This window comes from Oncorhynchus gorbuscha, linkage group LG04, assembly GCF_021184085.1.
Source record: "Oncorhynchus gorbuscha isolate QuinsamMale2020 ecotype Even-year linkage group LG04, OgorEven_v1.0, whole genome shotgun sequence".
Taxonomy (NCBI): Eukaryota; Metazoa; Chordata; class Actinopteri; order Salmoniformes; family Salmonidae; genus Oncorhynchus; species Oncorhynchus gorbuscha.
Window position 1 is genome coordinate 56,219,230 of NC_060176.1, and position 14,626 is coordinate 56,233,855.

General features: G+C 42.2%; 1 protein-coding gene across 20 annotated transcripts in view; it reads left to right on the forward strand.

The window, feature by feature from the left end:
* Positions 1 to 5,653: 5,653 nt before the first annotated feature.
* Positions 5,654 to 14,626, forward strand: part of LOC124034327 (AP2-associated protein kinase 1-like) — a 41,940-nt gene continuing 32,967 nt past the window's right edge. For 5 of the 20 annotated variants that reach the window (XR_006838558.1, XM_046347362.1, XM_046347365.1 and 2 more), the window contains exon 1: positions 5,656 to 6,642. Coding sequence is in view for 18 of the 20 variants with exons in the window: in XM_046347362.1 (XP_046203318.1) it covers positions 6,486 to 6,642 (157 nt within the window). In the remaining 2 variants the exon portion in view is untranslated. Of the gene's footprint in view, positions 6,643 to 14,626 lie in introns of all 20 variants that reach the window. The other 15 variants (XM_046347370.1, XM_046347364.1, XM_046347369.1 and 12 more) reach the window with 5 other exon arrangements.

Sequence of the window (14,626 nt, forward strand, 5' to 3'; positions counted from 1 at the left end):
GCTGATGAATCAACACTATACACGTCAAAATCACTGCAACACTTAACAAAAAGCTGCAGTCCGTATAAGAATGGGTGGCAAGAAATAAGTTAGTCCTAAATATTTCAAAAACTATATGCATCATTAACTAAACCCTAAACATCAACTAAATCTTGTAATGAATAATGAGCAAGTTGAGGAGACTAAACTGTTTGGAGTAACACTGGATTGTAAACTGTCACGGTAAAAACATATTGATACAGTATGTGGAACTGTAGTAGAGTAGTGGCCTGAGGGAACACAATGTGTTATGAAATCATTATGAAATCGTTATGAAAACATTCCCAAACCAGAAACCGTGGATTGATGGCAGCATTCGCGTGAAACTGAAAGCGCGAACCACTGCTTTTAATCAGGGCAAGGTGTCTGGTAACATGTCCGAATATAAACAATGCAGCTATTCCCTCCGCAAGGCTATTAAACAAGCTAAGCGTCAGTACAGAGACAAAGTGGAATCTCAATTCAATGGCTCAGACACAAGAGGCATGTGGCAGGGTCTACAGTCAATCACGGACTACAAGATGAAATCCAGCCCAGTCACGGACCAGGATGTCTTGCTCCCAGGCAGACTAAATAACTTTTTTGCCCGCTTTGAGGACAATACAGTGCCACTGACACGGCCTGCAACGAAAACATGCGGTCTCTCCTTCACTGCAGCCGAGGTGAGTAAGACATTTAAACGTGTTAACCCTCGCAAGGCTGCAGGCCCAGACGGCATCCCCAGCCGCGCCCTCAGAGCATGCGCAGACCAGCTGGCCGGTGTGTTTACGGACATATTCAATCAATCCCTATACCAGTCTGCTGTTCCCACATGCTTCAAGAGGGCCACCATTGTTCCTGTTCCCAAGAAAGCTAAGGTAACTGAGCTAAACGACTACCGCCCCGTAGCACTCACTTCCGTCATCATGAAGTGCTTTGAGAGACTAGTCAAGGACCATATCACCTCCACCCTACCTGACACCCTAGACCCACTCCAATTTGCTTACCGCCCAAATAGGTCCACAGACGATGCAATCTCAACCACACTGCACACTGCCCTAACCCAACTGGACAAGAGGAATACCTATGTGAGAATGCTGTTCATCGACTACAGCTCGGCATTCAACACCATAGTACCCTCCAAGCTCGTCATCAAGCTTGAGACCCTGGGTCTCGACCCCGTCCTGTGCAACTGGGTACTGGACTTCCTGACGGGCCGCCCCCAGGTGGTGAGGGTAGGCAACAACATCTCCTCCCCGCTGATCCTCAACACGGGGGCCCCACAAGGGTGCGTTCTGAGCCCTCTCCTCTACTCCCTGTTCACCCACGACTGCGTGGCCACGCACGCCTCCAACTCAATCATCAAGTTTGCGGACGACACAACAGTGGTAGGCTTGATTACCAACAACGACGAGACGGCCTACAGGGAGTAGGTGAGGGCCCTCGGAGTGTGGTGTCAGGAAAATAACCTCACACTCAACGTCAACAAAACTAAGGAGATGATTGTGGACTTCAGGAAACAGCAGAGGGAACATCCCCCTATCCACATCGATGGAACAGTAGTGGAGAGGGTAGCTAGTTTTAAGTTCCTCGGCATACACATCACAGACAAACTGAATTGGTCCACTCACACTGACAGCGTCGTGAAGAAGGCGCAGCAGCACCTATTCAACCTCAGGAGGCTGAAGAAATTTGGCTTGTCACCAAAAGCACTCACAAACTTCTACAGATGCACAATCGAAAGCATCCTGGCGGGCTGTATCACCGCCTGGTACGGCAACTGCTCCGCCCTCAACCGTAAGGCTCTCCAGAGGGTAGTGAGGACTGTACAACGCATCACCGGGGGCAAACTACCTGCCCTCCAGGACACCTACACCACCCGTTGTTACAGGAAGGCCATAAAGATCATCAAGGACATCAACCGCCCGAACCACTGCCTGTTCACCCCGCTATCATCCAGAAGGCGAGGTCAGTACAGGTGCATCAAAGCTGGGACCGAGAGACTGAAAAACAGCTTCTATCTCAAGGCCATCAGACTGTTAAACAGCCACCACTAACATTGAGTGGCTGCTGCCAACACACTGTCATTGACACTGACCCAACTCCAGCCATTTTAATAATGGGAATTGATGGGAAATGATGTAAATATATCACTAGCCTCTTTAAACAATGCTACCTTATATAATGTTACTTACCCTACATTATTCATCTCATATGCATATGTATATACTGTACTCTACATCATCGACTGCATCCTTATGTAATACATGTATCACTAGCCACTTTAACTATGCCACTTTGTTTACTTTGTCTACACACTCATCTCATATGTATATACTGTACTCGATACCATCTACTGTATGCTGCTCTGTACCATCACTCATTCATATATCCTTATGTACATATTCCTTATCCCCTTACACTGTGTATAAGACAGTAGTTTTGGAATTGTTAGTTAGATTACTTGTTGGTTATCACTGCATTGTCGGAACTAGAAGCACAAGCATTTCGCTACACTCGCATTTAACATCTGCTAACCATGTGTATGTGACAAATAAAATTTGATTTGAATCTGTTGTGAAATGTCATGTAATGTTTTTAATTGTATAGAACTGCTTTAATTTTCCTGGATCCCAGCTTAGAGTTGTTTTTGTCTTTAGCTAATAAGGATGCAAAATGTGGCAGGGGACCAAGCTTTCAGTCTGTTTTCTAGGAGTGTTTGTGCGTGCCTCCGCAATGTAAGTTGGGACCTTATATTGTTGGGGATTGTTTAAGATGATTAATACATGCTCCTGAAACCTTGCTAGTGTCTGTTATCTTGTTACATATGTACATTTGTTCTGTCGCCAACTGGTAGCATTGTTAACCTGTTTAACTTATGCATGTCATTCAATTACAGAATTTCCAGCCGCTAACTACTGCTTGTAGCTAATATCACAAGTATTAAGTGCATGTTTCAGCTACTGAAAAAGAGTGTGTTATATTCAAGCTAAAGTCAGTTAAGTTCAGGGATGCAAATGGCCGAGTGCCCAAAAAGGTAACACTTTTTTTTAGTTGCACTGAATAATGCAAATAAAAATCCCTGCTAGGGGGAAATGCAGGCTTTAAGTAATTAAACAACAAAGAACGTGATCTTCATGATCAACCTCTGTGTGTAAAATAAAAAGTGGTTAATGTGACCCTAACTCATCAGCTAAAAATGTAAAGAATGAAATGTTATTTGTTGCCTAGACTTTACTGCAAATGACAGTCAAGACTTCAGAGAAAACAATACACTAATATTGCAGTTAGCCATGACAGCCTTTAAAATAGAATGCTTGTGACCACACACATAAATATTGCAATTGTGAAAAAAACATCTTAAAGTAGAAATTGAATGAAACAAACATTCTATTCTATTTTTGCTCTATTATAGTGGCCACTATAGACATCGATGAAGGCTACATGTGTGCAAAAATAACATTCACTGAGTAAAAAAAAAGTATAATCCCGCCTCACTCACACACAACTGTTACTGTCAAATTCAAAACAACAAAAACAATATATTTGGGCTGCACTGCACATTATTACATTGTACACTTTCTGCCTGTGGACATCTGTTCTACAATGTGCCAGCAAAAGTGAGAAAGAGGGAAAGTGTGTGGTGTTCCTTTCACTTCTATAGTGGCATCTAGCTTAAGACAGGCCCAGCTCCAGCTACACTTGATCCCCGAATCCACATTCTGAAAATTAACCACATACCGTAGAGGGAAAACATTAGTTAACAGATAGTGGTTAGTTCGTTTGCTAGTTAACATTTCACACAGATCGCAAGGGTCCAGTAAGTTGGCCAATGTTGCTCAACATTTCTCTGGCTAGCTAATGGAGAAATCGATCCAGCTAGCAAGATACTTAATGCTAATACTTGTTCCACAACACTTTCTCCCTCACCTCAAACTTTCCAAATACCAGTAGTGTTTTGGTTACAGCTCATGAAGTACGCTTCTTCACCTTCTCACCCCGGTCAGGCTTCTCACCTAACGTTACCTCTTCATTATCATTTAGGGGACGCGCTGATGTAACTGTCAAGCTTACTTTCCAGAGGGCGTGCTGATACTGTATCTAGTAAATTGGTTGTCTCTTCTTTCTTCAGTCGCGTGCTGCGCTGCGTCTGTTATGTAAACAATTGGCTGAGCGTTTGCTTATAGCCAGTAGTGATCCCCCCCAAAAAACCGACCCCCACCTTATTGGGTATGCATTGTCCTATCCCGCCAGGCTTAGAGCCCCCTGCCATACTAGGCCCTAAATGAGCTACGCCGTCTGTTGGTCTGCAGTCTCCTGCCCTGCTTGCAGACCCATTTCTTATTGGGGAAGCAGCGTCCTAGCCTGCCGGGCTTACAGCCCCTTGCCCTGCCAGGCTGTAAATTAGGTGCCCTGTCTGCAGTCTCTGGCCCTGCACGGATCGCAGCCCCCTGCCTTAGTTGGTAGACAGTTGCCTAGCATGTCAGGATTAGAGCATCCTGCCTTACTAGGCCCAAAGTTAGCTACATTAGGCTTGCTGTCTCCAGACACCCATAGCTCCCTAGGTTCTCAGTCCTCCGCCCTCTTCAGCCCTCAGTCCCTTGCACTAGGTCATCAGTCTCCAGTTATACTGGGTCTGCTGTCTCCGGCACTATTTGGGCCCTCAGTCCCTAGCCCAGGTGGGCCATCAGGCTTTTACCCGACTAGACTCAGACTTACCAGTTCCTCTAGTAGGCCCAGAGCTCTACTGGTTTTCCTGGCAGGTCTAGAGTCAGTTTTCCTAGCAGGTCCAGAGTTACTTTCTATGATAGGTCCAATTGTTATCAGCACTATGCTCCCAGACCTCACCCATTCTAGCGTTTCTGTCTCCAGTTTAAGTCGGACTTATACAGTGCCTTCAGAAAGTATTCATACACCTTGACTTATTCCGCATTTTGTTGTGTTACATCTACAAACAATACCCCACTTGTGAAAACTCTTCACAGTTGTGATCTGTGAGTGTCACTGAGTAGGCTGATACCCCATTTCATGGACCCAAATCTATAGGTAAGGCCGTACATTGCAATATGAATGTCCAATATGCACAATAGATTCAATTGTAACTTAATTTCCTATTAATGAACCCAATATCCAGGTTATTGTAGGTACATTGCAATATTAGTATGCCCCCAATGCAATTCTAAAGTCTAATACGCCCTTACAAAAAAGATTGCATTTCTAAAACTGCAGTAAAAGTGCAGTAACTGCAGTTGACTGTGGTATTTTGCATGCAGTAATTGCAGAATAACTGCAGCGTACTGCACTAGTGTACTGCAAAATTACTGCAGTAAAAAAACGGTGTTATTTTGGATGCAGTATTTGCAGCATCCTGCAGTTATACTACACAATGACTGCAATCTTTTCATAAGGGCATCCACAGTACGATTTTAAAATATTTTTTGTTGTTGGTCAAATTAACTAATTGTCTTTTGTTGAATTTATATAACACCATTCCAAAATTGTTTAGCATTATCTAGTCAAATTGGGTCATGATTCCACAATGTTTAACTGTTTGCATCAGTTTCAAAGGGGGAGCCTTTATTTTGAATGCGACCCGCCGATTCCACAACATACTTTGTACGGACTACAATTCCCTGGTCTCATTTAGGTCAACGTCACTCAGATTAGTGTATTTATTTTTATTTTCAAAATTTAGCATAGTACACGGTCATTCGCGACGAAGAACCAAGTAAAGCTAGAACGATTTTTTCAGATATTTCGAAGGTGCAAATATTATCTACGGTGTCACTTGCCTGATCTAAAGCCCTACCGAATCTAACTGACAGTAGCGCCGATCTGCACATTTTGTCATTGACGTTGCGCCCAGGCAGATCAGTTGTTGTCCACGGGAGTAAAGCTGACTATGAATTAGTAGCTACTGGGACACCAACGTAGGTCAGCTAATTAGCCAATGCTCGAAGAGAAAGCAGGGAGTATTCAGGAGTCTACACCAAGAGCTCTGGAGAAACGGGTGAAATAGCTAGCTAAATGCCTTTACGCTGAAAATGGGTGATGACGTTTGTAAATACGCTGGCCAGAGTAGCTAGCTAGCTTAGCAGTTTGCCAACACAACTGTCAAAGCCAGCTAGATAGGGATTTATTTGCTACCTATAGCTAACTGATTGTCCATTGCTAATGTTATAGCAATAACCTTAGTTAATAGCTAGCCCGTGTCAACGCATATGCTGATAGTGAGTTAGCTAGTTGGCTATTTAGCTAGCTAGCTATTATGACAGTCGACACCTTGATAGCTAGCTAGCTAGCGCCTGGAAATCGAACGAGGGGGCTCTTCAATAAGATAGCTAGCTTGTTAACTAACCTAAATTGGCTACGGTCATTAAATTATCCAAATCGAATAGCTAGCTAGGCGTTCTTGTGGATAGGTATTGATTGCAAACCAATCGGCACTTGGCTTTCACCACCGGAAAATGAAGAAGTTCTTCGATTCACGCCGGGAACTTGCGAGTTCCGGGCCTGGTTCTGGAGCAGGTGGCATTGGGTCGAGCAGCAGCGGTGGCAGTTTTATTGGACGGGTTTTCACCATTGGACGGTATCAAGTGACCGTTGATGAAACTGTTGCTGAAGGTGAGTAAACGTTAGAGTAATTGATCAGCTATTCAAACATTGCCCGATATCACTAGTGCCAAGTTGGAAGCAAGTTTGGGTTAGAAGTAAGTTTACCCTGATAACGTGCAACCTGGTTTTAGTACATTTAAAACATAATAATTCTGTACGTAAATCGAGACACCTCATTTACGATATGTAGCGTTTCGTATGGTATGTATTAATTTACAGATCTCCATCCATTTCGCATAATACATTACGAATTTTCAAAACTTACAATATGTTGTGAATGTGCACAACGTATATATGTTACGAATTCCACTTTCTGGGTTAAGGTTAGGGGAAGGGTTAGCTAACATCCTAAGTAGTTGCAAAGTAGCTAAAAAAAATAATAAGTAGTAGTATAAAAGTTGCTCCGCTGCTAAAGTTGTCTGTAATGAGATTCGAACACGCAACCCTTGGGTTGTGAGACGTTCGGCGTTATACGCCCACCTATCCACCCCAATCAAACAGTAACCTTCTGTCTTATGTAACCATACATAATGTAACATATACGAATTTCAGTGTCCCAGATTTAAAAATATATATTACCTTTTATTTAACTAGGCAAGTCAGTTTAAGAACAAATTCTTATTTTCAATGACGGCCTAGTGGTTAACTGCCTGTTCAGGGGCAGAACGACAGATTTGTACCTTGTCAGGTCAGGGGTTTGAACTTGCAACCTTCCAGTTACTAGACCAACTCTCTAAACACTAGGCTATCCTGCCACCCTATGAGACCAGGCTGTGATATGGCCTCCATCCTATGATCGCAATCTAACATAAACTCACATTAGCTGCTTTTGTTTGCAAATAGTGGAATAACAGATTGGCTTTGATTTGAATTCTTGGCGATATCAAGAATTCTGTCATCATGGTCAATAATAAGGACTTAGGCTAGCCTATGCCTGGGGGCCTTGGAAAGTCGGGTATGGTATGCAACAGCTGTGAGCTCCCTAAAACAGCTGTGGTGTCACTGGTAGTGTCAGGATTAATTTGGAATGTGACCACCAGACGGATGGTGATAGGAATCTAAAAACTGGACAGTCTCCATCCTGAAGCAGATGAGGCATCTAGGGCATGGGCAATGTTGTATCAAGCATTTCTATCATTCAGGATTGTCCACCTGGTTGGTCTTTCACAGGAGGAACATGGCCCTGGAATTGGTATCTCACCTCATCATAACTGACATACATTATAGGCTAACATTTCTACCCCCCACCCCCATTCCTCAAGAATGGAGGAACAAGGTATTAATTTAAGTCTGCTCAGACATTATTACCTTCTGACTGAGTCTCAACTCTTCATGACAAATGGAGGGGATAAAACAAGTGGGATTATACATGAGGGTATCAGTACAATTTGCTACATGAGGACTGTAGGAGCCAAAAGGGTCATATTGTTTCCAATTAATTTCTGTTGTATGTTTGTTCACCATTAATCTCCAGTCAATGGGGATGGAGAATACACTTAAAAGGCATAGATGCTCCAAGGCCTACTGGGAGTGACTGGAATGTCAGCACACAGTGGGGAGGTCTATCACTTTAAGGCAATAAATCAGCACATGTTCCACACAATACATTATCATTCAGATTAGATTGGGAGAGTTGTGTTGGTTTGGCCTCGCGGCTTGTCTTTGATCACTGACTTTTGTGGGTGTGTGCATTTGCTTCACAGGGTTGGTTGGAACATAGCTCAAGAGGTAAGGTGTGTCAATGTTCTCCTTCACATGATGTTGATGATCATCTGGTGTTGTCATTGTCATTTCTTAATATGTTTGGTAGACCAGAATTTGAAGTCATGATGAGGGGCCACAGTTGCTCGCGGGAATGCGTACATTTTAGTGCCCCCCCTCTTTACAGTGGAGATACTTTTTTGTATGTTTTAGAGTTCAACTCAAGCAATTCTACACATTTTGCCATGGGCTAATCTGGATTTGGTCCTATGTAGCAACATTTGGAATTGTGTTTTTTACATTGAATAAAAGTAGACTATGCTGGATAATGGTATATCAATGGGAAAGTAATTCTGCTTTGAAATCTGTCACATGCACAAGATACAGAAGTTGCAAAGGGTACAGTGAAATGGTTACTTGTGTAGCAATATCAAAAATGGAACGTGTCTAGATAAAATATTTTATAATTATTAAATTACGCTTACACAGGTGCACTTTTCTAAATTGATGGATCATGTGAAAGAAAGGCTACCAGCCACATCTAGCTAGCGTAGCACCCCGTATCATCGGAATATTCAACAGTGTTTAAGAAATATATTACCTTTGTCGTGTCTGTGACTATCATTAAATGTGAAGACTTAATTTATCAAATAAATTCTCTGTTATTATTAAATGTATCATGTAAACTTTAACTAGGAAGTTGGGACACTTGTTTAGTCTCTATTTCCCGACTCGACTCTTAATAACCTCTTAGAGCTACCCCATACTTTTTTCAATTTCCGCCTGAAGACATACCCAAATCTAACTGCCTATAGCTCGGGCTCAGAATCAAGGATATGCATATTCTTGATGTCATTTGAAAGAAAACACTCGAAGTTTGTGTAAATGTGAATTGAATGTAGGAGAATATAACACAATAGATCTGGTTTAGATAATACAATGATAAAACCAAACGCTTTTTCATTTTTATTGTTGTATCATCTTTAAAATGAACAAGACAAAACAAACATTCAGATAGGATGATGGGGACAATTTCAGTGAAAAACATATGAGGGCAACAGTACTTGTGCAAAGTTTCAGAATGATAACTTCCAAAATGAGTGTGCTATATGACATTTATCATGAAGTCACCCAGGTGTCCCACACAAGTAGCCCAAATGTACCCAAGTGGCCAAATTGGTGAAGTTATACATTTTGAATGGAATAACTATATACAAAATACCAAAATGGTATTCTAAAAATATATACATTTACAAAATAACACTTTCAATATTTGGAAGACCCTCTACACAATATTGTGCTGCTGATGCCAGGTGCCATAGCAGTCTCTTTCTGCTGTAAAGCAGAGGGTCACCAAGCATGTGGTGCAGGTGACGGGGGACTTCATTTTTCAAAGAACAGAGCGACGCCTCCATGCTGTGCCCTTTTGGCCCTGAGGCGCATCCATGCCTGCAGAAATACATTTGGGAAGATGAACACCACTTGTGGCACGAGCTGGATGAACCAACTTCAGTGGGGGATGGACACCTTGGCACTGGGGGCTCCCATTCGGAGTCAGTGTCACTCTGAAAGAAAATATTCAGTTAGAATAGTTTCACATATGAGCCCTGTATCAACAGGTATAATAAACAGATATATGGAGAGTACAGGGAACATAAGGTTGAATATATTATTATAGACCTTCTAGATCTACTGCCATTTATATTATGACAGACCAGCTAGATCTACTGTCTCTATTATATTATAACAGACCATCTGTATCTACTGTCTCCATTTCACTTTGGCCATTGTTGTGGGCCTGCCCTCCCCTCAACAGCCTCAAATAGGCTATTTCATTCTACAAATAATATTTTATATTATTAATTTCAAATAACGGCATTGGTATGAGAAAAACTTACCAGTCCAAAATGATGTCCTCTCCGTTCAAAAATATTCCTCCATTTGGGAATCGCTAAATGAATCGTCCTCCAATAATCTCTGTCTCACTTTTGGAAAAGTTCAGTTTCGTGTGTGTAGTTACATTGAATGTGTCGTTGAAAATGGAGTGAGACGGAATTCATGACACAAGCGGTTCACAAAATGTTTCGTGTTGGGCTATAAAAATGGATTTTATCAAACAAAATACCATTCACTGTGTAACAATGAGCATTGGGATTGCAAACAGAGGAAGATCGTCAAAAGTAAACAATTTATTTTATTGCAGTTTGTGATTTTGTTATGATATTTTTAATCAGCCTTCCATTGATTATTAATTGTTACCTCATTAGTCTCGTTCCAAGCGTCATAAAATTATTGGTTATCTGCACAAACCCTAGTTTCCATAATGATTCAGCAATATACAAATTGGCTTAATTATTTATTAACTAACTAAATAATCACAGAAATACATAACAAACCGTAGATATTGGTTACTAACAATGATAGAAAAGTCCCTAGCAGGCTAATCCGATATGACGAGATTTTTGGAAATTAAGTAGTCAATGTGTTTTTTTGTTTGGCATACAGTAGTGGCAAAAAGTTGAGAATGACACATTCATTTTCACAAAGTCTGCTGTCTCAGTTTGTATGATAGCAATTTGTATATACTCCAGAATGCTATGAAGAGTGATCAGATGAATTGCAATTAATTGCAAAGTCCCCCTTTGCCATGCAAATGAACTGAATCCCCAAAAAACATTTCCACTGCATTTCAGCCCTGCCACAAAAGGACCAGCTGACATCATGTCAGTGATTCTCTCGTTAACACAGGTGTGAGTATTGACAAGGACAAGGCTGGATATCACTCTGTCATGCTGATTGAGTTTGAATAACAGACTGGAAGCTTCAAAAGGAGTGTGGTGCTTGGAATCATTGTTCTTCCTCTGTCAACCATGGGTGCCTGCAAGGAAACACATGCCGTCATCATTGCTTTGCAGAAAAGGGTCTTCCCAGGCAAGGATATTGCTGCCAGTAAGATTGCACCTAAATCAACCATTTATCGGATCATCGAGAACTTCAAGGAGAGCGGTTCAATTGTTGTGAAGAAGAATCAACTCCTAAAGTTCATTCAGTTGCTGGATCGGGGCACTACCAGTACAGAGCTTGCTCAGAAATGGCAGCAGGCAGGTGTGAGTGCATCTGCACGCACAGTGAGGCGAAGACTTTTGGTGTCAAGAAGGGCAGCAAAGAAGCCACTTCTCTGCAAGAAAAACATCAGGGACAGACTGACATTCTGCAAAAGGTACAGGGATTGGACTGCTGAGGACTGGGGTAAAGTCCTTTTCACTGATTAATCCCCTTTACGATTGTTTGGGGCATCTGGAAAAAAAGCTTGTCTGGAGAAGACAAGGTGAGTGCTACCATCAGTCCTGTGGCATGCCAACAGTAAAGCATCCTGAGACCATTCATGTGTGGGGTTGCTTCTCAGCCAAGGGAGTGGGCTCACTCACAATTTTGCCTAAGAACTCAGCCATGAATAAAGAATGGTACAAACACATCCTCCGAGAGCAACTTCTCCCAACCATCCAGGAACAGTTTGGTGATGAACAATGCCTTTTCCAGCATGATGGAGCACCTTGCCATAAGGCAAACGTGATAACTAAGTGGCTCGGGGAACAAAACATCAATATTTTGGGTACATGGCCAGGAAACTCCCCAGACCTTAATCCCATTGAGAACTTGTGGTCAATCCTCTAGAGGCGGGTGGACAAACAAAAACCCACAAACTCCAAGCATTGATTATGTGAGAATGGGATGCCATAAGTCAGGATGTGGCCCAGAAGTTAATTGACAGCATGCCAGGTTGGATTGCAGAGGTCTTGAAAAAGAATGTTCAACACTGCAAATATTGACTCTTTGCATCAACTTCATGTAATTGTCAATAAAAGCCTTTGACACTTGTAATTGTAATTATACTTCAGTATTCCATAGCAACATCTGACAAAAATATCTAAAGACACTGAAGCAGCAAACTTTGGAAATTAATATTTGTCATTCTCAACTTTTGGCCACGACTGTACATTTTAAAGTGATAGTCAAAGCATTATCCTGTTACTGTGAAATACTTACTTACAAGCTCTTAACCTGTTAGTGATCCCTTCGCGCGCAAATTCCTTTAGCGGGATCGATTTGACAATATCCAGTGAAATTGCAGAGCGCCAAATTCAAACTACAGAAATTTCAAGATTCACGAAAATAAGTGTAATACATCAAAATAAAGCTTAACAACGTGTTTATCCAGCTGCAGTGTCAGATTTCAAGAAGGCTTTACAGCGAAAGCAGACTATGCGATTATCTGAGGACAGCGCCCCGCATACAACACATGAAAATAATTTTCAACCAGGCAGAAATAACATTATAATAAATGCCTTACCTTTGAAGATCTTCTCAAATGTCTGTGACACAATGAATGGTCGTTTTGTTTGATAAATTCCTTTATATCCCAAAATGCCTATTTTATTTGGCACGTTTAATTCAGAAATACACCGGTTCCAACTTGCCCAACATGACTACAAAGTATCTAAATTACCTGTAAACTTGGTCCAAACACCTAAAATGTAAATAATTGATCAAATTTAAGACAGGATAAACTGTTTCCAATATCGGATAAAAACAACGTGAAGCGCATTCCAGTTCACACGCACCAAATAGTAGAGTCCACCTGGAGTGACACTTACAAAGAACAGCCATTCTACTTCACTTCTCAAAAGAAAAACATCAAACAATTTCTAAAGACTGTTGCTTTCTAGTGGAAGCCATAGGAACCCAACCTTTTGGGTTTCACCTGCCAAATCAGTTATGTTATACTAAGACATTATTTTAATGATTTTTGAAAGTTTTTAGAGTGTTTTCTATCAATCTACCAATTATATGCATATACTAGCTTCTGGGCCTGAGTAACATGCAGTTTACTCTGGGCACGCTTTTCATCCGGTTGTGAAAATACTGCCCCCAATCCCTAAGAAAAGCCAACAGTGCAGTTCAAGAAGAGTTAAGAAAATATTTACTGGTACCGAGTCAGTGTGCTGGGGTACAGGTTAGATGAGGTCATTTGTACATGTAAGTAGGGGTAAAGTGACTGCATAGATAATAAACAGTGAGTAGCTGCAGTGTACAAAAGGCAGGTGGGGGCTCAGTCAATGTAATTAGTCCGGTGGCTATTTTATTAATTGTTCAGCAGACTTATGGCTTGGGGGTAGAAGCTGTTGAGGAGCCTTTTGGTCCTTAGACTTGGCGCTCTGGTACAGCTTGCCGTGCGGTAGCAGAGAGAACAGTCTATGACTTGGGTGACTGGAGTCTCTGACAATTTTATGGGCTGTCCTCTGACACTGCCTATTATATAGGTCCTGGATGGCAGGAAGCTTGGCCCCAGTGATGTACTGTGCCGTACACATGACCCTTTTGTAGCGCCTTACGGTCAGATGCTGAGCAGTTGCCGTACCAGGCGGTGACGTAACAGGTCAGGATGATCTCGATGGTGCAGCTGTAGAACTTATTGAGGATCTTGGGAACCATGCCAAATCTTTTCGGTCTCCTGAGGGGGAATATGTTTTGTCGTGCCCTCTTCATGACTGTCTTGGTGTTTGGACCATGATAGTTCGTTGGCGATGTGGACACCTAAGGAACTTGAAACTCTCGACCCGCACCACTACAGCCCCGTCAATGTTAATGGAGGCCGTTTCGGCCCGTATACCATTCTTCTTGATTGATGCTATTGGCTCAGTGTGCTGCTGTCTGCATTGTTTTCTACACCATTAACCCATTAGGCTGCTTTGCTCTCCACACCATATCCCTATGCTCTACACAGTACTGTCCTGTCAATGAGCCATCTACACCCACAGTCTAGTCTGCTGAGCCCGACGCTGTGTCCCACAAACACTAATGCTCTGCTTTAGAGACAATGCTACGGTGATCCACACGACCATGGTCAAAGTGAATTTGCCATTCTGTCAACTGAGGGCCTGTTGCTGAATAATAGATGGACACCATGTGTCGGTCCGTACCACCCCTGGTTGAATGCCTGGATATCTTCACTTTCAGTTCACAGCAGGCTTAGGACTACTCCTCTATGAAAGTGAGTGTGTCATTCAGAGGAGACAGTGACACATGGGGGTTGGAAGACAGTCAAAGCACAGTAAAATCACTCAGTATAACTAACTGGATAACTTTCTGAATATTCTCAAACCATGCATGAAGAGGCTGCCTATGTGGTTCACTGGCCAGACCAGTGGGAGAACCAGCTGAGATGACCCTCTCCCTCTAACCACTCTTGCCCTCCATTAGAAATCACACATTTTGACGAATGTTATTTAAT